General features: G+C 43.4%; 2 protein-coding genes across 7 annotated transcripts in view; one reads left to right on the plus strand and one right to left on the minus strand.

Annotated features, from left to right (window-relative positions):
• Positions 1–10404, minus strand: part of RNASEH2B (ribonuclease H2 subunit B) — a 48430-nt gene extending 38026 nt beyond the window's left edge. For 2 of the 6 annotated variants that reach the window (XR_008313520.1, XM_053285119.1), the window contains exons 1-6: positions 10206–10404; positions 7002–7073; positions 6534–6641; positions 5056–5132; positions 4673–4790; positions 3176–3240 (exon numbers count right to left, since the gene is read on the minus strand). Coding sequence is in view for 5 of the 6 variants with exons in the window: in XM_053285119.1 (XP_053141094.1) it covers positions 3176–3240; positions 4673–4790; positions 5056–5132; positions 6534–6641; positions 7002–7073; positions 10206–10272 (507 nt within the window). In the remaining variant the exon portion in view is untranslated. Of the gene's footprint in view, positions 1–3175; positions 3241–4672; positions 4791–5055; positions 5133–6533; positions 6642–7001; positions 7074–8587; positions 8740–10205 lie in introns of all 6 variants that reach the window. The other 4 variants (XM_053285117.1, XM_053285116.1, XM_053285115.1 and 1 more) reach the window with 4 other exon arrangements.
• Positions 10405–17099: 6695 nt separating this feature from the next.
• Positions 17100–24804, plus strand: SF3B6 (splicing factor 3b subunit 6). The gene is made up of 4 exons (XM_053285166.1): positions 17100–17281; positions 19674–19792; positions 21491–21629; positions 23539–24804. Exons 1-4 carry the CDS (start codon positions 17252–17254, stop codon positions 23626–23628), a joined length of 378 nt encoding a protein of 125 aa, XP_053141141.1. The 5' UTR covers positions 17100–17251; the 3' UTR covers positions 23629–24804.
• The last annotated feature ends 933 nt before the right edge of the window (positions 24805–25737 follow it).

Below are 25737 nucleotides of genomic sequence, written 5' to 3' on the forward strand. Positions count from 1 at the left end.
ATAGGGAGGCTCTTATTTCAACAGGGAGTGTATCCCAAAGCCTCGGGGCAGCAATGGAGAAGGCCTGTCCCTGAGTAGCCGCCAGACAAGCCAGCGTCAACTGTAGATTAACATCTCCAAATGATCTCAAAGGGCAGTGGGGGTCATGGCGAAGAATACGTTCTCTTAAATACCCAGGGCCTAAGCTGTTTAGGGCTTTATAGGTTATAACCAGCACCTTGTATTTGGCCCGGAAACTTATTGGCAGGCAGTGAAGCTCTTTTAACACAGGAGTAATAACGTCTCTCTGAAATGACCCAGAGACCAACCTGGATGCTGTATTCTGTACCAACTGAAGTTTCCGGATTATGTACAAAGTCCCATATAGAGCACATTGCAGTAGTCAAGTCTGGAGGTTACCAGCATACGTACCACTGAGGTTGTTTCTCTCGAGCAACAGATGCAACTGGCTTATCAGCTGAAGCTGATAAAAAACACCTCTGGCCACCACCTCAACCTGTGACAACAGGGAGAGGTTAGGATTCAGAAGCGCCCTCAGACTACGTAGCTGTTCCTTCTGGGAAAGTGTGACCCCATCTAGAACTGGCAAATTGGAATAGTCTCCTGAATTCAGCCCTTCACAATAAGTTATCTGGATTCAGTCTCAGTTTCTTATTCCTCACCCCGCTCATCACTGCCTCCAGGCAGGCATTTAGGGAGGTTATGCCTTCTCCTGATGAGGTTGACACGGAGAAACAGATTTTGGTGTCATCAGCATACTGATAGAACCCTGCACCAAATATCTTGATGATCTCTCCCAGCAGTTTCATGTAGATGTTTAACAACAATGGAGACAATATGGAGCCCCTGAGAGACACCATAAGGAAGTTCAGATTTCGAAGAGCAAAGGGACACCATCTGTAATCTGCCCAAAAGGTAGGAGTGGAATCACTACAGAGCAGTGCCTCCCATCCCCAACCCCCTCAGACGCTCCAGAAGGATACTATGGGCAACAGTATCGAAAGCCACCAAGGGATACAAAAGGACCAACAGAGTCACATTCCCTCTGTCAATTCCCCATTGGAGATCATCCATCAGACCAACCAAGTCAGTCTCCACCTCACAGCCCATCCAAAAGCCAGTTTGAAATGGGTCTGGATAATCAATTTCCTTCAAGACTGCCTGGAGCTGGGAGGCCACCACCCTCTCAATTACATTGCCCAGCCACGGAAGGTTGGAGACAGGCCTATAGTTGCTTAATTGAGGGATCCAATGCAGGCTTCATCAGAAGTGGTCTAATAATTGCCTCCTTGAAACAAGGAGGAAGCCTGCCCTCACCTGGGGCAGTTGGTCAGGGATCAAGAAAACAGGTGGTAGGCAGCACCTAGCAGTTAGCCCACATCCTCAGGAATCACAAACTGAAACTGATTCAGCCTTACCACATAAAAAGGGTCGCTGGACACCTCCACATCAGACACTGCAGTAATTGTGGGATCTGAATTTAAGTCGGCCCAAATATGAGAGATTGTATCCACAAAGAACTCATTTAAAAGTCACAGAGAATAATTAATGGTTCCAAGTCCTGATTCAAAGGAGGAGAGGCACACACTAGCCCTCTCACAACCCTGAACCTTTATTATGCAGGAAACATCTTTTAAATTTGTGAGTAATGTCTGCTAAAGCCTTAGAAATCAAAGTGGTGTGTTTGACAGGACTTCCAATGGTCAACAATTGGTGTTTCAGTGATTGACAAAACAATCTATCCTCCTCTCAGAGCTTCTAAGCAATCCTGTCTAAGTGCCACACTCTACAAGTGTACTTGCTTAAGTTCTTGCCTTTTAAAAGTTGATCCCTTGCCAAAATGCTCTTGAATCTGCAAAACCACTAATATTTTAACTACAGAAGGCAAAATCCAGACTAGGCCCCTGTGAGACTTGAGGTATTCTTCTCCATGTCAACTTCTTCAGGAACTGGCATATCCTTCCCAAATGCCTGCCTGGAAGCAGTAATGGGCTGGATGAGGGAGAATAAACTGAAGCTGAATCCAGATAAGACGGAGGTACTTATTGTGCGGGGTCAGAACTCCAGAGATGATTTTGATCTACCTGTTCTAGAGGGGATCACACTTCCCCAAAAGGAACAGTTTCGCAGTCTGGGAGTACTTCTGGATCCACACCTCTCCCTGGTTTCTCAGGTTGAGGCAGTGGCCAGGGGTGCTTTCTATCAGCTCCGGCTGACACGCCAGCTGCGCCCGTTTCTCGAGATCAATGACCTCAAAATAGTGGTACATTTGTTGGTAACCTCCAGACTTGACTTCTGTAATGTGCTCTACGTGGGGTTGCCTTTGTACATAGTCCGGAAACTTCAGTTGGTTCAGAATGCGGCAGCCAGGTTGGTCTCTGGGTCATCTCGGAGAGACCACGTTACTCCTCTGTTGATGGAGCTACACTGGCTGCCAATAGGTTTCTGGACAAAATACAAAGTGCTAGTTATAACTTATAAAGCCCTAAATTGCTTAGGCCCTGGATATCTAAGAGAGCGTCTTCTTCACTACGAGCCCCACCGCCCATTGAGGTCATCTGAGGAAGTCCATCTCCAGTTACCACCAACTCATTTGGTGGCTACACAGAGACGGGCCTTCTCAGTCGCTGCCCCAAGATTGTGGAATGTGCTCCCTGCTGAGATATTATCCTTCCCATCTCTGGCAATTTTTAAAAAACACCTGAAAACCCATCTTTTCACCCCAGCTTTCTCTGCTTTTAAAAAATTTTTAGGTTTTAATCTCTGGTTTATTTTAAATTGTTAAATTGTTTTAAGTTTTTGTATGTGTTTTTAACTGGTTTTATGCTATTGTTAACCGCCCAGAGATGAAAGTTTTGGGGCGCTGTACAAATTTAATTAAATAAATAAATAAAAATAAAATAATGTGTCTCATTGATTTCAATAGTGCTTACTCATGACTAACTAGTAAAACAGCAACTTCTGTAAGTATTACCTTTCAAGACATCCCTGATGTGCTCACTAAATCAGCCAGCAACAACAGGAAAAAGACGTTCCTTAGCAATCTGCTATTTCCTTGTTATCTTTTTCAGACTTATCCTTGCTCTTCAGTTTAATGCAACATATACAACATTAAAAATCAGGCATTTCAGAAACAAGTCAAAGACATTTAAAGTCAAAGACAAGAGAAACATACCTTCTTCTTCAGCCACTTCAATGTTTTCTCCTCATTATATTTATAAAATTTCCTACCGCTTATTTCTGGGATAAAAGAAAAAGGAGAGCGTTCCTATTGTATTTGATGTGTGCTTTCAAAGAGAGTCATCACATTACAGTTTGAGAGGTTACCACTACAGTGGATACCACTCTGCAATCTGAAATGCAAGAATCTCCACTTACATTTCTGGCATTCAAAACTGCAAAGAATATCTGCAATGTGGATGTCATGCGAGAGCCAGCGTGGTGTAGTGGTTAGAGTGCTGGACTAGGACCGGGGAGACCCGAGTTCAAATCTCCATTCAGCCATGAAACTAGCTGGGTGACTCTGGGCCAGTCACTTCTCTCTCAGCCTAACCTACTTCACAGGGTTGTTGTGAAAGAGAAACTCAAGTATGTAGTACACCACTCTGGGCTCCTTGGAGGAAGAGCAGGATATAAATGTTAAAATAATAATAATAAGTGTCTCTTTGTTAGTCTCTCTCAAATGAATCATATAGAGCTGCTCATTGGCCGTAAGGGTTATCAAGCTGTTTCTTCACTCGCTACAAGCACAGCTTGTGAGTCTGGAAGGGCTTCGTGGATGCTAGAGACACTCCGATGGTAGAAACAGCAAGAAAAGTGGCTTTCCAAAGCCATGTGATGTTAAGAAGCAAATTGCTGGGGCGTGGAGTTCCCAAGGGGCTACAGAAAGTCCTGGTGAGCAGATAATACTTCTGTGCAGCAAAGAGATGGACCCCAGAACAAGAAAATAGCAAAGAGAGCAAAACTTGGTATGTTTGGCAGCTAAAGCACAAAGGGCAAATAGATTATAAATTCTCTCGTTTCCCACTCATCGCTTATCCTGGTATGAAACTCCCATGATCCCCAGCCACAGTGGCCAATAATCAGGGATGTTGGGAGTTGTAGTCCAACATCTGCAGGAGGGCCGAAGTTGTGCAGCTGTGCCCCAGCCTCTCTCTCTCTTCTGTTGTTGACTAGGGAAGTAGATTACAGTACTGGTAGACGGCATGGCTCACCTGGTCACCTGTAGGAAATTCTTACTCAACACAGGCAATCCAATACCAGCCTAACTGCAAGACCGGCACAAACCAAGGAACAGCATAAACATGAAACATCAAGCAAACATATAAATATAGAAGAAACTTTAAAATGCCTGATTGGGGAAAACTCTGCAAAAAGGACCTTGGGAAAGAAACCGCAATATGGGCTCACAAGAAACAGGCTTATGGACACATGCCACTACAGTGATAGTACAAGGGAAATAGCAACACACATGCCAACTACAAATGGGTTTTCAGAGCTTTCTGAGCACCTTGAGACTAGAAATTTACTTTTGATTTAAACAAAAAGGGATATGACCATGCATCTGTTAGACATCCAGACACACCTTCACTGGCCTAATGGAAGCAAACGACATGGGTTTGCATATCTTGATTAAACACTTCTTGCTAAATGTACTGTTGAGATCTTGTACCTTTTTCTTCTACTATGTGGTGAACAGACTGTGAAATATTTGCGCATTGTAGCAACATTGTGCAGGAGGAAAACTCTTCATCTACCAAAATTTGATCCAGTGGTTGGAACTTTCCCTGCTGGGGAAAAATAAATCAAACTGTGAGGAAATCAAAGTGATTTAAAAGACTATTGACAGAAACAACTGTTTCCACAGCAAGGTGCATTCACAAAGTGCTGACACACAACTTTATGTATTTGCGCAAGATCCCCAGTACTTCCTTAGATGCCCGCAGCAGTGTCAACCAACGAGATAAACCTGGGTAGCTGCACAACATGAGTGCCATTTTCTTTGGACAAAAACCAAAACAGTGCTGTCTTCTTTAAAAATTCCTAGTTACCTACCTCTTTCTGTGCCTGGATACAGTAGAACAGCACAAGAAATAAGGGGTCCACTGGTGTAGCAAAGAACAGGCGTCCATCTGAAGGCAGAAGTATGAAGGAAAGTAAACATGACATGATTATTCATAAAACCCAGCACTAATGTATGCACAGATCATTGCTGTGTTACTATTTTCGCTGGGCTTCCTCATTTTTTTATTCCAGTATACAATGAATATTACATAAAAGCAAGAAAGTGATTGGCAACTTTAACATTTTAAAAAGCCAGCTGATTGTGGCTGAAGAGAACCAAGGGAAGTGTCTTCTTGCAAATATCTCACCAGCATCTCTCTCTACCCGAGTGTTCAGGAAAATAGTGGTCCACTGAGCACTACTTATATCCCCTGTGCCCTTCACACTGGGTTATTGTTCCTGGAGAAATGCTCACCATTTCCTCATAACCTCAAACAACAATGTAACAGTGGGGAAAGTAGATGAGTGCAGAGGATCAGGTTTCCACCAACCATCAAAAAAGGGAGAGTGAGAATGTCTATGCCACAGTGTGGGAGAGAAGAAAATGTCAGGAAAGTCCTTTGTGGCTGTAAAAAGAGTTCTGGCAACATCTACCAAAGGCTCTACAGCAGAGGGTCATGCCCTTTGGTGTCCTGCTTAGCTACCTTTCTCCTTTCATATCAGCTCCAGGTCACACTCTCCAAGATACAGTAGATAAGCTTTATTATGATTGTAGATCAGACAACACAACAAAAAAATTACATAAGACTAGAGAGTACAATACAAACAACGTAGCAAAACCTAGCCACACTGAAAGTGATCTCTTTACAAAAGTTAGATAACAAAAACTCTAAGTAAAATTCATCAGAGTGACCTGGAAACTTCCCTAAGAGAGGAGAAATTAGTTTTAAACAGGCATTGCTATAAAATTTACAATATAAAATAACATGAGGGGTAGTTTCTACAGCACCCATTCCACAGGGGCAAATCCTTAAATTATATGGATCACACTCTCCAACCTACACAGCCCTGCTGCCACTCACATCATCATGCCCCCATATACTTTGTTCCACAAAAACTCAAATACAGGTAACAGAACAGAACACACACTGACTATGCTCAATGTTAAAACATATACACATATATAAATAAGCATGCCGAAACTTTACTAATAAGCAATATTTTGGGAGCAGAAATGTATTTCTCTGGGCAGGGTATCAACAAGCCTGGAGAGGATGTAAGACATACTGGGCAGCATCCAGACTGATTAGTCATGATTAGGCACCACTGAAGTCAATGAGATAAGTTAGTCTGGATGCTGCCCACTTCCCGTAAGCATAAAATGTCTTCCTCCACGACCTACGGTTTGCATATAAAGCACACTAAAGTGCAGCAAGTCAGGAATCTGTGTCAATGCACAGTTACAAGGCAGAAGGGTTTGAATTTCAGTTACAAATGGAGGGGGAGAAAGGAGGCACCATTCTACTCACCATGTTGAACAGTCTGACCTATAAACCATGACCGATATTCCTCATGAAAAGCTTTTATTTCAAACAGCTGATGAGCATCACTACTGAACAAGTAAAGGGCTGCTTGTCCTGTTAAACGAAAGCAGATCTAGTTTGCATGTGTAATGCTTTCGTAGGTTCCCCTCCAGTCAATAGAACCAAGCAATCTCTCAGAAGAACATGTAACTACAAGTACAATCTAGACAAAGAAGATGATGGCTTAATTCAGATTATCATGCCAAAGTCCGTTTAAGGGCCGACATCCTGATGAAGCACACAGCATTCGCCCTGCAGTGCCAGCCCCCACACTTCCACATTTTATAGAAAATATTTCTACAAAGGAAGTGTAGAAAAACCTCCACATTTCATCTTACATAGTAAAACAATTCAAATCAGCAGGTTAAGCAAAGGAAATGATTAATAATTGGCATTTTACAATTTCATACTTGCCTGTGCTTGGATTACGCAGTCTTGTAAATAAAGGCCCACAGCCAGACTTCTTTGGGAGATCAGTAACAGACACTGAAAAGAGTTAAATTAAAATGTGAGAGACATCATTCATATCTTAGAATAATCACATCTAAAATCTATGAATATATATGTGTGTATGTGTATCAGTCTGCCTCATCACCAGTGATGAATAAAAATTGTCCCCAGGAGATCAAATGAGCCCCCATCCTACCTTAAAGATCTACTCACAAGGTGTCAGCCTGATTACGGTAAATTGCCCCCTCATAATCCTAAGTCAATATTCAGTTGCCTCACTCAAAAGATCTTATGAGGGCAGGGGGGTGGCAGGGGTGATTTTTGCTAATACCCCATCCCAATGCTGCTGCCCCCTGAAGAGATGTCCCTGAGGGTTGGAGGACCTTCAGTGGCATATTGGGGGGAACCCAATGGGAACAGTAGAGAGAAGCAGGGATAACTGAAAATGACCACTTGTCTTTCTGGCTGGCAGATGCACTTCCATAAGCACAATGTCAGGATGTGAGCCGATGTTACGCTTTAGCCCTATTTATTTATTTATTGCATTTTTATACCACCCTAACCCAAGGTCTCATTTACACATTAAACACATGTGCAATCTGTTTATAATGTTTGCACGTACAAATCTGTATGCATGTACAGTTATCCGCATGTTATGTTCAACATACTACAGCAGTACAGTTCAATGTATGAACACAGAGCTGTATGCTGGAACCTCCAGCTCCATCAGAAATGCACCAGTCCCCTCTGTGCAGTCAGTGCCAGACTGTTGGCTGCTTTCTGGCGATTCCGTGCACCTTCCCAGCATCCCCTTCGCAGCCTCCAATTCTGGTAAAAAGCCCCCTCAGTGCCAGAAATAGCAAATACTGCCGGCTGGTGGCCGCACCAGGAGTGCCTCTTTCTGCATGGTGTCGAGGGGATAGTGCATTTCTGTCAGAGCTGGAAATTCTTACACATAGGCCTAGTACTTACAAGAATCTGTGTACGTTTAATTCATGTTTCATTAACGTATGTTTAATTCATTGATTCATTAATCTACGTAGGTCATTCATGTTTAAAATGAATGCGTATATAGTCCTTCACATGAAAACACATACATGTGTGCAGACACGTTTCCACACATGCAACATATCTGAACAGGGTTTCTATCTCCTCTAAATGGATATGCTTGAAAAACAAACTTTACCATAAACTAGCACAGCAATGAGTGGGAATGCTATATAAAAAGAGCAAGCAATCTCTAAACAGGGATATAGTTGGAATCCAAAGAGCTATACTGAGTACAGGGTACCCAGTGGAATTTCTGCCTTCTACCCTTGGAACAGCAGACCACACAGGCTGTATCAGCAACTGCTGATACAGCTCTCTTAGGTGCACATAATTAATTCTTATCTGGTAGGACTCGTTGGATCCAGGACTACATTTGCTACAAACCATAAAGTGTGAAAATACTTTTGTCTGACGAGCTGCTTTACTGACTGCTTGATTAAGGCTATTATCCTATGCACACTTACAAGGGAGTAAGCCCTGCTGAAATCAGAGAGCCTTACTTCGGAGTGAATGCATTTAGAATTGTACTCCAAGAATGACAGAAAGCACAAAGGTGTTCACAGGCTGACTTTCAGTTTCATTTCTTCAGATTCAGCAAGAGTTCTCAAGTTTCCTCAGCCCTTTCAGTGTACTGTAGATCCAGTGGAATGATCTGCAGTGTTTAGGACATCACAGTAAGAGGCCGTTCTAACATTACATTACTGTATTTCCTTTTTAAACACATGAACACAATTTCACAAAGAGTTGTGGGCTTCCATGGGCCTTTGTGGCCCTGGACAGATCCAAAGGAAGCCTGGCAAGCCTCCTGTGTTGCTGTTTTGTGAGCTAAACAAGATACTACTTGCACTGGTCCTTCCAGATGCAGTGGCAGCTTTGCACCAATTTTATTACTACCTTACACCTTAAGAAATGCAGTGTTGGAACCAATCATTGCCTACAAGTTAGTCTGCTTGGGAATCTGAAGATACATGGTTTTGCATCTTAATACTGGTTGCATTTAGTGGTCTTTCAGATCATGAATTAAGACCAGATGCTTTGCATAGACACATCACAGGCTTAATCTGCTTTGTGCTTTGTCCTTGGGATGTAACTAAACTTTTACCTTCCAGAAAGGCTGGAAGTCCTAAAAACTTGAAAGACACAGGAAGCTGCCATATACAGAGTCAGACCATTGGTCTATCTAGCTCAGTATTGTCTTCACAGACTGGCAGTGGCTTCTCCAAGATTGCAGGCAGGAATCTCTCTCAGCCCTATCTTGGAGAAGCCAGGGAGGGAACTTGAAGCCTTCTGCTCTTCCCAGAGCGGCTCCATCCCCTGAGGGGAATATCTTACAGTGCTCAAACTTCTAGTCTCCCTTTCATAAGCAACCAGGGTGGACCCTGCTTAGCTAAGGGGACAATTCATGCTTATTACCACAAGACCAGGTCTCCTCTCCCAGACTTGTGAACCTCTTTTTAGAATCCAGCCATTCCTAGGCCTTGGACCATGGGGATGTTGCAGCAGAACTTTGGGAAGGGCTCTGAAGGTAATTGTGAAGTCAAGTGCTCTTTTCTTGTTCACCACTGCGGGCTTTCCGATGGTCTCATGCAGACGAGCAGGCCCATTCACATGTTATGTTCAAAACGCATACAAGTATACAGTGTACACAGCTACAGTCATTCACATGTTATATCGAATGCAAGTACAACAAAAGTACACTTCCTAGCTGTACCATGCATTTGATGGGCCTGTATCCAAGATGACTTTTAAAATGAACACAGGTACAGTCATTCACACAAACAAGTGTACAGACGTCTGTACACTCGCACAGCATAATGTCCGAATCGGGCTAGACTGTTATTGCTGGAGGGAATACTTTTTATTTAATTCTTCAGATAAAACTTTAGGCTCGACCTTCGGAAATCCCAAAATCGTGGTTTGTGCTGCAAAATCAAGGCCGTGAACGCGAGGACACGAAACTAAAACCGGGAGGAAAGGAAGGCAGGAGACGGTCAACTGTTTGTGAACGAAAACAAAACACCCAGCCCGCCATCACAATGCGAGCTTCTGGCCGATTTCCGTTCCCCGGCGGGCGGGAAGCTAAGCAGACGAGGAGGGAGCCCAAAGGCGAATTTTTACCTGGAGCAAGGATCACCCACTGGCTAGAAGCACCTTTCTCTGCGGACCGCGGCTTCCTAGTCAGCATGCTGCTGCTGCTGCTGCTGCTGCTTCATATAGTATCACAGACACCCCCTCCCTGCTTAGAGGTAGACTTCTAAAAACCGAGACTGACCCACACTTCCCCGCTTCCGGGCCGTCTGGGAGAGCTGTTGCTGTGAGCGGAGGAAGAGAGCAGCGCGTCTGCGCGTGCAAAGCAATCTTGGCGATCGGGAGCTCTGCAGGCCACACTGAGGGCTCGCTTCGGGCTGCGAGGGAGTAATTGAACCCTATGCTGCAACTTGAAGGGACAGCATCTTAAAACACTATTTCACAACTACTGAGGTTTAAACTACACACTTTTCTTGGTTCTTTTTATGGCGGGGGGAGGAATGCGATAGGGAGGGGCCGCGAAGCGCTTTGCAGCAGCACTGCTGGGAAAGGAGAGATTAACCTTTCTCCCCGTCATCCTGGGCTGTTTTGCAATATTGCTCCCCTAATTACAGTTCCACCCGCGGAGGAAGGGGAAATGGAGAGGTTCTCGTGAACGAGAAAGAGTTAACCACCCTGTTGTTACAGCGATCAGCCTCAAAAGCCTCCGTCCTTCCCCCGCAGAGTCTATATTTCTTTTTAAAAGAGTTTCAAGAGACTGGATCCACTCATTCAGCCTCAGCTCTACCTTCCACCTGCAGTGTTAAGAACGGTCTGCATTGCTGTCAAAAGCAAGACTTGGCCATAGTCGCCCATCTGCAGAGGTTTAGGGACAGGGAGGCAATGCCTCCCCAAATGCAATTTTCTTTCAGCCCTCAAATTCCCAACATTTTAGGAACTTTGAATTCAGCTTTTAAAAATATAGCTTGGACATCCAAAGGCGACTGGGGTGGGGCAAAGGAAATGTCAAAACAAATACAAGATAAAAGGTGTGAACAATCTTCTATGTCTCAAAGGAATTCCAGTACGGTACATGCCCAGTGCCTTGAACAAACAAGGAAGAACAGCCAAAATTTGTGAATTTCACAATAAAAATACTGCAGCCTCCACATCGGCTAATGCTGCTGATGTCTTGGGGATGTATGTGTACATACATACATGTGTGTGTGTGCTTGATAAGCACCATGAGCATCCCCTACAGTGCTATGACAACAAAAGACTCGACAGGCATATTTGGTACCTGTATCACATGGCCTTGAAATAGGATTGATCTATGCACCCATAACTGGGGCAGGAAAACAAACAGGAAGATGATTACTATGCTTGCAAAAGATGATTACAGAAAGACAAGAAATGCAGAGATATTCAAATGAATAAGTGTTAACACAAATCTTGGCAGATGGGGGAGGAGTTGACAAACCTAGGGGTTAACCATTGTAAGGTGGAAAGGTGGGGAGCACATTATTGCTATGCACTGGGGAAACAGTTATGACACCCTGCAGTGCTCAGCCAGCCTCTCTGTAGTTGGTACAGCGCAGCAGGAGTGGCTAGGCCTTCACAGCCCTAGGCAGAGAGCCTAGCCAAATGCAGGGCAGAAACAGAGAGGTGAGTATGATCAGGCCCTCCAAGGCCCAGAAAGCTTGAAGAGCACTTACTTAGCTTTGGCAGGGCCAGAGCCACCATTGAGCGAACGGGTTCAAAGAACCCAGGCCGCCAATGAAAGGGGCCACTGGAGCCCCCATTGCCAGTGATGTCACATGCAAAGTGGGTGGCCCCTTGGAGGGAGATAATGAAGAAAACTGGGAGGGGTGGAGCTGGGGGCTCTGGGTTCTTTGAACCCATCTGCTCAATTATAGCCAAACCCCTGTGACACCCCCACCCTCCTGCCTCTCCAGTGTTTGTCTTTGCACCCCCAATGAAAAATGTCTTGCTAGACCCCTGCAATGCAGAATGCGGAATATATTTGTGTTTTCATTGGTATGGCAATGTTTACATGTGTGTGTTTTTAAAAAGAAAGAAAGAAACGCCGCTACATACATTTCACATGGAATAAGAACTGAGTTAGAAAGAACATGGCCTCCAGTCTGGGTTTCTAACTGTTGTTAGAAAGTGAAATCACAACTATGGTAAATAGTAGATTCTCCTTTGTTTCTTAGGGCAGAGTAACTTGGGGAGACAAAAATAATTATCCTCGAAGAAATCCAGGTAGCCTCAACTCCAGTCAATGAATTTTTCAGTCTAGTTATTATTAAGTCTATGTTACTAAGCTACCCCAAGGCAAAAACTTCCCCGCGCAGCTCTGCAGAGGAACTGCAGTGGGAGGAGGCGGACGAGGCTGTGTGCCAGGCCAGGCCGCTGCTTTCCCTAGTACTTGGCAGATTTCCACACAAAACTCTACTGAGCATGTCCCCAAGCCCATTAAACCCTTTCCTTGCCAATATACCTCTGAATAAGGAGCAGGGGACTTCAAACTAATCCTTGGGCCACCTCATATTATGTACCGATGTCACCAGGAGCCTGGGCTGGTTCAGATTACACTCTGACCAAGCCATTTAAGAGCGTGGGGATGTGTGCATTCCCCCCTGCAGGCAGCCGTCTACTTGGGGGGGGGGGGGGGCTGTGTGATTTTTTTTTTTATTCTTATTTTATTTGCAGTTCAGTAGACCAAGGAGGAGACTTATGTGCCTACATTCCTCTCCCATGCATTTAAGATGGACATGGGCCACTCGTAGTAATCTCTAATGTTGCCTAGTGTCTACTATGAGATATTCCAATATCTTCTGTCCAAAGTTTTTGCTTTGGGCAAATTGCTCTTATAATCTTTATTTGCCACTCTGCACACCTACAATCACTTAATACATTCTGGGTCTAATAAAATAAAAGACAGAGGCTGCCTAAGATAGAATCACCTGATTCATTCCTTTTCTTCCCAGCTATTGGGAAATTTATTATTTATTATTATTACATTTATATCCCGCTCTTCCTCCAAGGAGCCCAGAGTACTACATACTTAGGTTTCTCCTCACAACAACCCTGTGAAGTAGGTTAGGCTGAGAGAGAAGTGGCTGGCTCAGAGTCACCCAGCAAGTCTCATGGCTGAATGAGGATTTGAATTCGGGTCTCCCCGGTCCTAGTCCAGCACTCTAACCACTACACCACGCTGGCTCCTTAAATGTCACAATGGGCATACACTTGGTGCATCCCCTTTCTAATCACATGTGTAGGGAATGTATCATCTGTGCCAGACTTCTGTGTGTGTTATTTTTATAAGCCTATGCAATCACACATAGTACAGCCAGGACTACAGAGTGATGACTTGGAGTCCAGGCTAAAATGGTCTTCTTGGGGCCTTCCCCCCCACAATACTGACAATATGAACCAATATGTTGGGGGCCCTCCCCTTGTAGGGCTCCAGGGCAGTTTGTCACATCTGCACCCCTGACTACAGTACATAATGAAGAACAAACAATTGCTGCACAGGATTTGCTCTCTGCCCTCTGCTGCCATTTGGTGAACAAATGATGTAAAATAAATACTAGAAGCCCTTTCCTCAGCCACTTTGCTCTCTGTTACCACCTGGTGAATAACTCTGTAATTGCAGCCCATTTTCCCACCCTTTTTGGTCTCTGCTGCCATCTGGTGATAAATTACAAGTAGGATTTCTTGGATCCTGAACTTACATTCGTTTTTGAATAGCAGAAGTTCCACCAAGCACTGGATCCGTGATGATGATGATGATGATTACATTTAACAGTGTGGGAGAAAAATGCATATTTTGGGTCAACTTAAAAGGCAGTATGTAGATATATCACTTATTAATTATTATTCTCTCTCTCTCTCTCTCTCTTAGGCGTACCTGTACTCGCAAGAGTTCACAAACAGCTGCCAGATAGCGACGGGGATGGGCAAGAGGGGAGGGAAATGGTGGCAGTGGGGCGAGGGGAGACAGTGGTGAATGGTGGCAGCAGCCAGGCAGAGAAAATGGCAGGGGCGGGCATGTGGGCAGAAGAAGGCAGCGGAGGCTGGGCATGAAGAAAACAATGACAGCGGCCTCAGCAGATGGGGGGGGGGAATTGCACAGGCGGCCAGGGAGGGGACAGCGCAGGCAGGGGGGAAATAGGGGCAGGGGGGGAGCAGCGGCGAACTAGAGGCGCAGATACTCTGTGCCTGGCCCAGCTAGTCACTATTACTACCACTATTTGCCAATTCCCCCCAGTTCTTGGTGGTTCCCAGCTGCTGCTCCTTACAGGACAAGGTCTCATAATAGTATGGCCAGAGGCGGGGAGGTTTACTCCACCTTTTTACCCCCTTCTCTAGTCTTCCAAACTCCAAGTTCTGAAGCCTTGGAAGTCTCAGCGCTCATCAGCAGACAGGCTTAATCATCAGCCTAAAGTTATGCCCTTGAGCCGATGTTGACTCCTGGTAACCACAGAGCCATGTGGTTTTCTTTGGTAGAATACAGGAGGGGTTTACCACTGCCTCCTCCCGCTCAGTGTGAGATGATGCCGTTCAGCACCTTCCTATATCACTGCTGCTTGATACAGGTGTTTCCCATAGTCTGGAAAACATACCAGCGGGGATTCAAACCAACAACTTCTTGCTTGCTAGGCAAGCACCACTAGGTGAGGTCATCATCAGCCTGCCTTCATTTAAATACTGTGTTACAAACCTGTCAAGTCTTGCAAGATGTGGGCCCGCAAGATTTTGATCCCAGATCTCACAAAACTGGTGAGAACTCTCCTGAGAATCTTAGAGAGTCCCGCCTTCTCAGTTCCTCCTCCTCCTATCCAGGCCATCATGGGCCAGGCACACCTGGCCACGCCACAGCCACACCACCCCTGCCCCCAACAGGGGCCAACAGGTGAGTTGCCTGCATCACCGAAGAGGCAAAGAGGCATCTTTTGAAAGTGGTGATTCTCTTTATTTAGCAAGGGAAGAGCAACTGGCCCCTTATGTTTCTTTTTAAGATTGTGAGCCCTTTGGGGACAGGGAGCCATTTTATTTATTTTTATTTCTCTATGTAAACCATTTATTTATCTATCTATCACATTTTTATACCGCCCAAAACGCGAGTTTGTTTTGGGGACGTTTGTTGAAAAGTGGCATATAAATAGTAGTAGTAGTAAGTGTCCCCATGCTTTCCCCGCTCCCTTCCGTTGACCCCAACACTATAATTATAATTATTATTAACCTGGAATATTGGTGTATTAAGCATTTTAAAATTGTTTTTATATCTATTCAAAGTAAACCAGTTCACACCCCATAACGTTTTGGCATTTTGAGATATTTAGCATCACAGTTTCCATATCTCTGAAGACTGGAGATAATTATGTAGTTAGTGACAGTGTTGTAAACAATATCTATGTGTTTCTATGGTGCATTTCTAGGGAATCAATTTTATTTCAATGTGTGCATACTTTTGTTGCTGTAGCAGTATATACCAAATAATGGCAAAAGTTGACTAGAACTATTGCACACACAATAATCTGTTCTTCATTATGTGCCTAACAAATAGTATATGAAAATATGAAAAAGCAAACCTTTTAAAATTTTGATAAGGAAGCAACCCACATAATGGCTCGAGATGATGACTACAGCTGTATACTCAAATGTGAGAAATTAGAACCACTTACCAGAGTGAGATACCATCTTATTTGTTCAATCATTACAGTGAGTGAAGTTTATGCTGGTGATCTTCATAGTCAACTAATTGAGCTTTTACTGCCAGATATCAGGACAACAAAAACCAGTACAAATGCCAGTGCAAAGATCTTGAGTATCAATCTACATGTCGAATACTCATATACAGCGGTTCAGGAAGAAATAAACACAAATTGAACAGGTCTTCAAATAAGTTTTTCAAAGGATCCGAGAAATCCTTCTGCTTCTAAGATAATTGTATATTCTGTCTGTGGTGAGCTTTGACAGGAAGTTGATGCATCCTAACAGATGAGGGAAGTACTCCATTGCCCATACTGTTGATAGTCATGAAAATGGAACTTCCAAAAACATCATTCTCAATGTAAGTAAACTGCAAAATGATACATGGACATATGAAACACATGTTCATATCTGTGCTAATGAGTTCTGAGCTTCATGCAGCAGGTGCATATCATCAAGATTGCAAGAAACTATTTGTACACTCAAGTGCATTGGCTTTCCAATAACAGAAATATACCTACCTCATAAAATCTGGTCAAGTAGGGATTTGACCAGTCTTCCATGACAGTTTACTATCATCATACTCATGATACATATCTTAATATGTGAGCCCACCCGTAGTGTACTGGAGGGGCAGAGTATTTTTAAATAAATAAATAAATAAATAATAAACAAATTAATATTTCAGTGCTGTTCCATTTGCGTTGTTTATCATTCAGCAAGTCCTTAATCATCAATGTTAGGAGACCATCCTCTTCATATTTCTTTGTCATCAAAAGGTAAATGCATTTTTAATGCATGAATCGTCTTTGTAGCTTTTATTAATATAAACAACGACGCACATTAAAACCATAATGTCTGTCTTCTCTACCGTTTTTCTTCTTCTCACACTCACAACAGCCCAAGTTCTACGCAAACAGCACATGAGGGATTAGCCCTTCTCCCCCGCCCTCAACCCCGAGAGCACTGGTACTTTTTTTTGGTAGAGGGCAACAATGAAAGAAAACTTCTAAATCTGCAAATAAGCCTCTAAATGCAGCGTTCACACCATTTTTGCCCCGCATATGGAGAACTATAACCGGAGCCGGAAGTGAGGGCAGTCGATGCCGCAGTTGTTCAGCCTCTCTTCAGGGCCGCTGTAGTATCACTTTGCCCTATCCATCAACGAGTGGTACACTATGCATCTGAGCATGCGCAAAAGCACTGGAGCATGCTCAGTAGGGCTAAATGAAGTTCCTTGTCGTTTTCTGTGATGCCCCACCAGCGCCATGATTGGAGGGGAAACCAAAGCGGAAGTTGATGGCTTCTTTCCGGGAATAGGAGCCTTAGGCGCATGTGCAAGTGAAACGACGCCGCTCTCTGTCTTCGGAGGTGGCGGGCATCGTTGGGGAGTTTCTTTTCACGTCTAACCGGAGATCCCCCCATCGGCCGTCGCCATGGCGATGCAAGCGGCGAAACGCGCCAACGTGAGTGTGACAACCGCCCCCCTCCGTGCGCCTGGCAGGGGCAGCCATTTTGTATCCCTCCCCCCACTTCCCCTGGTCACTAGGGCGGTCGTGGGGGAGGGGGGCAGGCGCGGGGCTCGGAAAGGGCGCCCGGTTGATTCACTGGTGGGAGCGGGGAGCATTGGGGGCGGACGCCGTTAGAGGGTCTGCTCCCGGCAGCCTTTCTCCGTGTCGTGGCTGCGACTGTCCACACGCACTCCACGCCAAACACGCCTGCCCTGAGCCGCCTGGATCCTGCCGCCCCCCGAGGGGAGCTGGAGGATGAACTGCCGGCTCAGGACAGTGATAACACGGGGCCACGCCTTGGCTGGGCTGAGGGGCACACACGTTTGAGGGTTGGTCAGCGCGGTCTGTCGGGACGGCTCTCCCTCTCCAAGCCACCTGGGTGCTACACGAACAGGAGAAGCCGCCCCCGGCTACGGAGACGGAGCCTTCTCCGAACTGACTGGCCAGCCCTGTGGTCTTCCTTGTCACACCAAGGCCTGGTTCGGGAAAGACATCAGGGCCCCTTGAAAGTGTGGGGCTGGGGAGTATTTGCACACATTGCTTGCCCCCCCCCCGCACGCAACACACCCGGCATGCCGTCATTCCACTACACAACCCCTGCTAACTGGGCAAAGAGGCACCTTTTTAATGTGGTGATTCTCTTTATATAGCAGGGGGAGAGTAACTGGCCCTCTCCACCCCCAGCACAGTACCTCCAGTGATTCTTGCTAGTGATCTTATGTTTCTTTTTAGATTGGGGACAGGGGTCCATCTTGTTTGTTTGTTATTTTTCTGTGTAAACCGCCCTGAGCCAATTTTGGAAGGGCGGTATAGAAATCGAATTAGGCCCATGCTCTCCAGCCCTCCTCCCCTCCCGTTCCTCCCCACACACAGAGCCTTGGCAGGCGGACAAGCAGGGCTCTGCCGCTGCCGTTTTTTTCTTCCTCCCATCCACCTGACGCCGCCTTTCTCTCCCTGCACTCCTCCCGCTGCCGCCTTTCTCTCCCCGCCGCCCTCCGCCTTTCTCTTCCTGCTCCCTGCCGCTGCTTTTCTCTCCCCCACTGCACCGCCAGCCGGCCTACTAGCCGCCGGCGGCACTTTCTTCCCCCTTTCCTCCTCACTCCGCCGGAACTCTTGCAGCATATCGTGAGAGTTCCGCCGCCAAATCCAGGACACACACCGGCTAAGGGAATTACTTATATAGATAATAATAATTGCATATGGGGGAATGTTGGTGGTCTCTCACACACCCACACCCCGCCGCGTGATTATGTAAAGCCAGGCTGGCACAGCTGAAGGGGAGTGGAGCAGTGAATGCTTGTGCCCCTCATTGCATCAAGTGAAGGGGAAAATAGGGACAGGTATGTCATTGGATGGTGGGCAGAGCCAGTTGTTCTGGCCTGAAGCATTAAGGGAAGGGCGGTCAGAGATGTAGCCTCCACTAACCAAGATGTGGTCAGGCTTTTTATTACTTTCTCCCTTTGTGGCAAATAACTCAAATGTGAAGTATGTGACATAGATGTAAGTCCCATTGACTTTTAAGGAGATAAAAGTGTTTATAACATATGTAGGCTTGCATCTTTAAATGTGAGTCTGCCCCCATTTACATGTAAGGCAAGAAGTGATGGGGTGGGATTCAAACGACCAAGGTGGTGTGTCCGCAGGATAGGAGGTGCCTTGTGTACTTTCCTCCAGTCAGCCTCACTCCTTTTATCAAAACCCAACTGGGAGAAAAGCACCTGGAGGAATGTACTGTGGAGCGAAGAGGAGTGAGCTAATAGGGTTTAACGCAATCAAGCCCTATGTTTTCAATGTGCATGGGAAAGACTCACACTTAAAGATGCATGTCTGCTACTTTCATTTGGTGCTTGGGCCCCATAGGCTAATTTTTACCCAGTTGGTCACCTCTGCACTTAAAGAATCAGTGAACTTAGACATGTCTAACTCTGCATTTGATTGCAGCTGTTTGTTTGTTTGTTTATATCCTGCTCCTCCAGTACCATACTGTTCAGGGTGGCTCACAACCATAAAAGCAATATAAAGTTTAAAACAAATAAAACACAGCATAAAATAAATTGGAACAATTTATTAAAAACAAAAGAATGTTAAAAAGTGAAAATTCCATCTTGAGGCTAAAGGGAAACTTTTTTTAGAAATCTGAGCTAAACCAATTGGAGATTGATTAGCCTGGAATTTCTCTATTTGTTTCTCTGAGCAGGTGCATTAATCAAGAAAAAATATATAATTTAGAGTTGGAGAGAATGTTGAGATCAAATGTACAATAACAGAGAAATATTTACATTTAAGTGTTTGGCTTCTGGAAGTTGGTGCTCCTGTTGCTGACCTGCATGTTTCCCCCCAAATCTAGATTCGTCTGCCCCCCGAAGTCAATCGAATCTTGTATATCAGAAACTTGCCGTATAAGATCACAGCTGAAGAAATGTATGACATTTTTGGAAAATATGGACCTATTCGACAAATCAGAGTGTAAGTTTATTGTGTGTTAAAAACTAAATTTTGAACTAGAATGACTAATGTCCAGACTAATGCTACATGGGCTCAAGAGGTTTTATTTGGTCATGCAGTAGGGGGCTGCAGTTCTTAACAATCGCTCTGCCTTCTCTCTGCAGCCACTTGTGCTCCCCAAAACGATGTCCCTAACCCTCAAGGACATATTTTTTGGGAGGCATAGGTAGTTGCAGAAGGAAAGGGTGATGGTTGCATATTTTTAACGTGTACCCTCACAGACTTTCAGGTCGGGTACCTCATAAAGATTTTGCATGTGTGCACACAAATTTAAGTGTTGCAGCAAGCTACTCCAGTCATTAGCTTACCTCTAGCCTAAGTTACTAATGAGTTCTCCCATTGAAATTAATGGGATGAATTTAATTTCAGTGGGAGTACTTGGGGCTAATTTTCTGAAGCCTGTCAGGCTGAGAGGAGGAGCACACTATGCGTCAGCATGTAGCCAGCCAATAGGAGGATCTTCTTCACCCTCCTCCCTCTTTTTTTGCATCGCTGAGGATGTGCCAGCTTCAAGCCAGCAATCCTCAGATGGGGAACAAATAGCATGGCTCCTGTGAGAGGAGGCAGAAGGTCAGAGTAACCTCTGGGAGCTCTTCAAGTATCCCCGGTTGGGAACCCCTGTGATAGAGTAACAATGCAGAATAGTAGTTCATTATATGATACGCTCTTAAGGCAAAGCAAAATTGTTGAGAGCACTGTTTACTTATTAGCACTTCAGCAGAATGGATATTTGGGGCTTGAAACTGTTCAGGCTTTTTTAACTGGCTGACATCCAGACTAAATTACTCATGAGTAGTCCCATTGAAATTAATAGGGCATGTTAGCTATGGTTTACTCTGGATGTTGGCTGGTGTGTGTAATTAAAATCAGTATCTCATCCTGTTATACTTTGATTTAAGAATAATAAGCAAAACTATTGATATGCCAGAACCCCTAAGATGAAGGGGTGTTGTGAGTGGACTCTTTTTGAATGGAAGTTTTCCAGTGATCCTGTAGTAACTGTGTAGCATTGTTTTGTTGAAGCATTATCATTAGCTGTTGCTTGGTTCTCTTTAGTACTAATATCTTTCTGAATTAGTACTATGCCAGACTTATTGCTCAAACTGCCCTTTGACAGACATTGTATGTGTGAGTGAACAGGCAGAGTTATCACACTTGTTCATACTTATCTGCAGGCATGCATAGCTTTGAGTTTCGAAACTTCTGCTGCAGCATACTGAAAAAAACTAATGTAATTGGTATCTTCAAATGGCAGGTCACTTCTGTTTTACAAACTTTACTCTGTACTACAAACTACTCGCTCATTGATATGTTAAGCAGATAGGTTTACAAGGGATCTCTTATGTTCAAATTGTCAGCATAACTGCATATTATTGCAGTATATAACTTGTGCAGTCTGATCCTGTGCATGTTAGTGCTAAAAAAAAAAATAGTCCCACTGAGTTCAACATGGCTTACTCCCAAGTAAGAGTGCATAGAATTGTGTCCTTAATGTTTTAAATTGAACCTAGGGAAAATAAAATGGCACTTCATTGCTTAGAAAAGAGTTTATTAAAATTAGATTAGTGACACACTTCCTTCTGCCAGATCTGAATACTAACAGAATTCTCTCCCCCTCCCTTGTCTCTTGTGATTTTTAAAACTGTTCCTACACTACAGAGGAAACACTCCTGAGACTAGAGGAACAGCCTATGTTGTCTATGAAGATATTTTTGATGCCAAAAATGCCTGTGATCATCTGTCAGGATTCAACGTGTGCAACAGATACCTTGTTGTCTTGTACTATAATGCAAACAGGGCAAGTATATGAGCTTTTTCTAAAATAATTGGACACTAGTTGTTACCATATAAGATGAGCTTTTTTCATTCTCCTTCTGACAACGATGCTCAAATAATTCAAGATAAGTTAATAGGGACCCTACTGTGGTTTCTTCTTTACATGCACTGCATAGGAGATGATTATAGGAAGCAGTCCTTCTAGCAATGCTGCTTAAAGGACACTCCATTTGATTAGAACAGGACTCCATTCTATCTCCATTGCTTTGTAACTTCTACATGAAACTTCTGGGAGAGACCATCAGGAGATTTGGTGCAGGGTGCTATCAATATGCTGATGACACCCAGATCTGTTTCTAAATATCAACTTCATCAGGAAATGGCTTAACCTCTCTAAATGCTTGCTTGGAGTCAGTAATGGGCTGGATGAGGGAGAACAAACAGAAGTTGAATCAAAACAAGACAGAGGTACTCATTGTGAGAGGCTAAAACTTAGGAAGTGGTTTACATCTGCCTGTTCTTGATGGGGTTACACTCCCCCTGAAAGATCAGTTACATAGCTTGGGAGTACTTCTGGACCCACACCTCTCCCTGATATCTTAGGTTGAGGCAGTGGCCAGGAGTGCTTTTCATTAGCTTTGGCTGATACGCCAGCTACATTGATTTCTCGAGACAAATGACCTTAAAACAGTGGTGCACATGCTGTTAACATCCAGACTAGGCAACTGCAATGTGCTCTATGTTGGGCTGCCTTTGTAGGTAGTTTGGAAACTGCAGCTGATGCAGAATGTTGCAGCCAGGTTGGTCTCCAGGGTCACCCATAGAGACCACATTACTCCTATTTTAAAAGAACGACATTGGCTGCCAATGCTGGCTATTACCTCTAAAGCGCTGAATGGCTTGGGGCCAGGGTATTTAAGAGAGCGTCGCCTTCATAAATCCCACTGCCTATTAAGTTCATGGGGGAACGTGCAGTTGCCGTTGCCGTTGCCACCGGCTTGCTTGTGTTCCTAAAACATGCCTTTTCTAGGGTTGCCCTAAGGCTCTGGAACACACTCCCAAATGAAATCGGAATTTCCACATCCCTGTTTGTGTTTAAAGAACTTTGAAAACACGCCTGTTTTATAAGTCTTTTAGTTTATGATGTGCTGTTAAAGTTTTATTAATGGTAATCTTAATCTGTGTTTATATGATTTTTAGGTTTTAGTTGCTGTTTGTTTAAATTATAAACCAACCTGAGATTTTAATTAGGGCAGTATATAAATGCAACAAATAAAATAGAAGTAACTAAAGCCAGAGTCATCATGAACCTGGCCTGAATATGTAATTCAATACTTATTTAGAGCAAGGAATGGAATAAAACCAGGGTAGTAGTATAACTGAGTATACATTGGCCCTAACCAGACTGAGCTGTTTGAGGGCTGGAAAGCAGCAGCTGGGATAGAGAGCTGCTGCTTTGAAGATCTAATTAAGCATTGCAGACTGTGATGGAGATAGAGTTTGGTGAGAGTAGAAAAGGGCTGCATTTCTGCATACTTGTGAATGCTTCTGCCATTCTGGAATATTACAACAATCTCTGTAGCTCCTTTGAAATGGGGTTTGTGTGTAAAATATATATAGCGAATTCCCTTAAACATAGGAATATGTAGCATTTACTGTAGTTGGGCTTCAGTGCCTGTTCCCCAGTGACTGTTTCATGGTACTTATGTCTCTTGCTTTATTGTAACATATTAGATTCTTTCTCTTCTAGAAATTGGGTGTCAGTATTATTGGTGGACTAATGTAGTTTTGCAAATAGGTCACAAAACTTATAAGTTTTTTAGTGGCACCTCTTTGCTAAGGTTACCAGTTAAATATTTTTTTAAAAAATTGACAGGATATAACTGGTTGAAATAAAAAGTGATCATCTATTAACTTCTATTTCATGACAGGCATTCCAAAAAATGGATACAAAGAAGAAGGAAGAACAACTCAAACTTCTGAAGGAGAAATACGGAATAAACACAGATCCACCAAAATAAGATTCTTGAGCTTTGTGAAGAAGTAGCTCTTTTGGACAGTGTGTTTTAATCCCATCTATGTTTATAAGCTAAATTTACCCAAAAAGGTTTATCTAATTCAAAGCATTGGTATTGGTATTTTTAGTTCTTAAATATAGTTCCAGATTCAGAAGAACTAGTCACTGCTGTATACTTACAATATCAGTTTCCAATTGGCACTTTAAATTTGAGTGATGATTGCATTGTATGGTATCTGCTCATACGTTTCGATAGTTCAGGGGCTTATACATAACTTTATGCATCATTAATGTAAACATCCATTTTGATCAAGGGAACATGTACAGTATTTTGGGGTCAAATGTACATAATCTGTTAGTAAACATTTTTTAAAGTTTGTGTTTGTTTTCTCTCAAATGTATCTATGTAATTTGCCTTTTCCAAATGATGTGCTGTAATATGAGACATACATCGAGTGTGTTGTGAACAAAATAATTTCAGGTTAATAGAAATGAAGTGTGGAAGTAGGAAAGGAACCTTGTTCATCTTTACATCCATTTCAGTTTAATAATACTATCGTCTGCAGTTGGGGTTGTGGCCTCCTAGCTGGCTCAATACTGTTGTATTGTTAAGAATTCTGTTGCTGAGTGGAGCCAGGTGCATTTAATGCTGGCTGCAGTGGTCCAGTTCCTTGCCCTCTTCTCTGTTTGTGGCACTATCAAGTCTATGCCTACAATACTGTATCAGGGTAAGCTAGAAGTGCCTTGCTGCTCCCCGCAATGGAGCTCATAAACATAAAGGAGCTGTGGAGTAGTTGGATGTAGCAAGCCGTGGAATCAGTTTAGTACAGTCATTTAAAAATAAATAAATTAGTGTTTCAATTTTGCTGTTCTAATTTTTCTAAATAGGCATAATCATTGTAGCCCATCCCTTAAATATTAAGGGATTAGTATATATTATATATCTCCTTTTTTGTTAAAAACAACTAGCTTTTTGATTATTGAAATGTTCTTATTTTCAGTGTGAGTGTGTGAGAGAGAGCGTGACCATAAGTGGAGGAAATGATCCATTGTTCTGCTTTCTAAATGTATTCAACTACTTCTCAGACTGGATTGATTTGTTGGGTGTTCCTGTTTGCTGCTTTTGCCCCTTTTTAAAAATCATTTTTGTTTATTAAAAAATAAAAATAGCATGTATACATCTCTTGAACTTCCAGAAATTATAGGTAACAATCCAAGATTCATCTACCCTCTCTTGCCAACTTTCCCCCTCACATCAGATATTGCAGAGAAAGAAAAACAATGAATTAATCTCGTACTAAAAAAAACAAATCTTGGGTGTGGGTGTTGATAATTCATCTAAATTGTTCCTTAGATAAGCTGTAATCTTAGACATAGAGGCATATCCCCATAACTTTAATAGCCATTCATCCAAGGTCAGGACTGCTTGTAATCTCCAACTAGCCGCATAAAGAATCCTGGCTGTAGTAATCATGTATAAAGACAACTGTATTTTTAGTAGGTATATAAGGTTTAGTCATATTTGACACAAAGAGTTCAGGTAAGTAGGAAAAGTTGATCTTTAAAATGTCTTGCATCTTAGAGTGGATTTTCTTCCAGGATTGTTGTACTTTACTGCAAGTCCACCACATATGATGGAATGTTCCCACATGGGTCTTACATTTCCAACAAACACCAGAGTAATTACTGTCCATATTTGCAATCGTCGTGGGAGTAATGTACCAACAAAGATACATTTTGTACCAGTTTTCCCTTAAGGTACTACTTGCTGTAAATTTATTATTGATTTTCCATTGATATTCCCATTGTTGCATGCCAATTGTCCTGTTTAAATTTTGCATCCACTTTATCATGCAGTCTTTTATTCTGTCTCTGAGTCATATTTCAGCAGTAACTTGTAAATCAATCCCAGTAGATCTGCATTTTTAGTTACTAGCACTTCAAATTCTGTTAAATCTCTAACTTTACCACCTTGTCTTTGTATTTCTTTCTGCACTATAGAACTAATTTGTAAGTATAGGAACCATGAAGGTTCCTCAGACCATTCTTGAGTAAAAATTTGAATAGATTTGAGTTTCGTTTTTCCAGTAGTTGAACTTTGCATGTTATATGC

This window comes from Hemicordylus capensis, chromosome 1 (genome assembly GCF_027244095.1).
Source record: "Hemicordylus capensis ecotype Gifberg chromosome 1, rHemCap1.1.pri, whole genome shotgun sequence".
Taxonomy (NCBI): Eukaryota; Metazoa; Chordata; class Lepidosauria; order Squamata; family Cordylidae; genus Hemicordylus; species Hemicordylus capensis.

Excerpts from the sequence above, each read along its gene's own strand:
- SF3B6 (XM_053285166.1), top strand. The coding sequence starts at position 17,252 with ATGGCGATGCAAGCGGCGAAACGCGCCAAC. Across the intron at positions 17,282-19,673 it reads AAGCGGCGAAACGCGCCAAC|ATTCGTCTGCCCCCCGAAGT; the intron begins GTGAGTGTGACA and ends CCCCAAATCTAG. Across the intron at positions 21,630-23,538 it reads TGTACTATAATGCAAACAGG|GCATTCCAAAAAATGGATAC; the intron begins GCAAGTATATGA and ends ATTTCATGACAG.